This window comes from Postia placenta, assembly GCF_002117355.1.
Source record: "Postia placenta MAD-698-R-SB12 unplaced genomic scaffold POSPLAscaffold_7, whole genome shotgun sequence".
Taxonomy (NCBI): domain Eukaryota; kingdom Fungi; phylum Basidiomycota; class Agaricomycetes; order Polyporales; family Adustoporiaceae; genus Rhodonia; species Rhodonia placenta.
In genome coordinates this window covers 2,085,671-2,087,501 of record NW_020169838.1, presented here as the reverse complement: position 1 = coordinate 2,087,501, position 1,831 = coordinate 2,085,671, and the positions used below count along the sequence as shown (strand labels likewise).

Below are 1,831 nucleotides of genomic sequence, written 5' to 3'. Positions count from 1 at the left end.
CACGTGGTGAACGTCTCGAGCTCGATTTTGCGGTAGACGCGGGAGGGGATGCCGCTCAGGTACTTGTCGCGTAACTCCAGGTCCCCATACCCGGAGCGGTCCGCTGGACCCTTAAACAGCGCGGAGAACTCCACCGCAGTGCGTTTTTCACGGACCCATTTGTCTGCGCAGAGTTTGGCCAGCTCTACCTGGGCCACTGCCTCATCGTCGAGGTTGCCGAAGCGGGCTTTGAAAGTCGTGGCAAAGGCCGCCTCATTTGCGAAGGGGGTCGTCACTCCCCGAACACCGAGTTGCACGGATACGAGTTGGGCGAAGTATGGAGTGGCCCAGGTGCGGGCGTCACCGTCGAGCAGGCTCAGTGCAACCTGCACCTTGAGTTCAATGGTGGTCAACGACGTGTTGACCAGCCAGTAGATGTGCAGCTGCGATAGGAACCTGTCGCACTCGATGACGGTTTTGCTGTCATACCGGAGGGGAAGGAGAAGTTTCAGGGTCTCCTTGTCGGGGGCGGTCGAGGGAGACGACATTATCGGCGCCGGGGGGGACGGAGGACGGCGCGGGGGCAGAGGCGGCTGTGGTGGCCCTCCGCTGGTCGGACTTCGAGGGGAGCGAGTGTGCGAGCGGCCTCGCGGCGGAGACGGCGCGGGAGGAAGCCCGGGGGCGGGGTCACGTACGTCAGGGACTGCTGACGCGGGGGCGAGCGCTGTCGGCGAGGCGGGCCGAGCAGGATCAGTGGGCTCGGGCTCCGAGACTCCTTCTTCACTCGCACTCTCCTTAGGCTCTTGCTCTGGCACAGGGTCTGGAGGGATATCTCCTCGCGCTTGACTTGGACCGGCGACCGGTCGGGGAAGACGGGAGCTGGGAGAGACAGGGCGAGAATGCCGTGAGGCAGATCGAGATGCGAGGGTGCTTCGAGGACCGAGCGGATGTTGCGCCCTTCGGATCGCTTTATAGCGCAGATAGTCCTGGTCGATTGATCGAGGTGTCCGATTTGGGCACGGCTGCTGCTCGCAGGTGAGGATAAGGGCGTCAGGACCGTCTGGGATGTAGACGTCAACGAGGTCCTGAGAATCGAAGGCGTGAACAAGGCCTTGACACGCAGCCACGATGGGGGAAGGAAGGGAAGGTGCGCGTGCTACAAAAGGCCGTTGTAAACTAGCTTACACCTACGGCGCCCGAGACGACACTGAGATTTGCAGTTCACGTAGGGCCCAATACTGCTTTTGGCTAGTATGCAGCAGGAACCAAGGCTACGCGTCCATGAGGACAAGTACCGCCCACTGAAGTGCAGGTACTGAAGAGTTCGTCTCTCAAGTGTTGGCGATGTATCATAGGCTATCTACGTATTGTAGGGTACAGTAAGGGTGCGCACCACCCGACCTATGGGAGAGGGAAGTGAGTGTGTTTGTTTTGGAATGCCGGCAGCGTTGGGGAGTTTCGACCTAATGTCGCGACTTAGGGTCAAGCGACAGGGGAAAACCTAAAGCTGGGGGCATTCAACTTGTCTTACCGAAGCGATGGTGAGCGAGGCTCAAACCTAAGGCTAGGGACAAGAGGTCGAAACTGAGGTCCCTAGGGCAGCAGAGGCAGGCTTATATACAGGGGAAGTTTAGGGGAGGCTGTGCGCATTGGTCCGTGCACAGCTGGTCCGTGCACAGCATGCTGACACGGCCCCGGGGGCCGGTGAGTCACAGCGGCTGTGTCAGCGGAGCCCGAGCTGTGCCGCACACTGCCGCCCCATCTAATCTAATCATACAGTAGATAGTGATGCATCCATATCAGGCATGTAGTACAGAGGTCGCGGGTTTCGAGCCCGCGAAAAGGAAAAATT

The 1,831-nt window shown here is 59.9% G+C and overlaps 1 protein-coding gene across 1 annotated transcript; it reads right to left on the bottom strand.

Moving 5' to 3' along the window:
• Positions 1-674: 674 nt before the first annotated feature.
• POSPLADRAFT_1113059 (hypothetical protein) lies at positions 675-1,542 on the bottom strand (the record flags this gene model as incomplete). Its single annotated transcript, XM_024483406.1, has 3 exons — positions 675-1,135; positions 1,358-1,380; positions 1,511-1,542. Coding segments are annotated over 3 exons (516 nt in total), but the record flags the coding sequence as incomplete, so codon positions are not given.
• Positions 1,543-1,831: the final 289 nt, after the last annotated feature.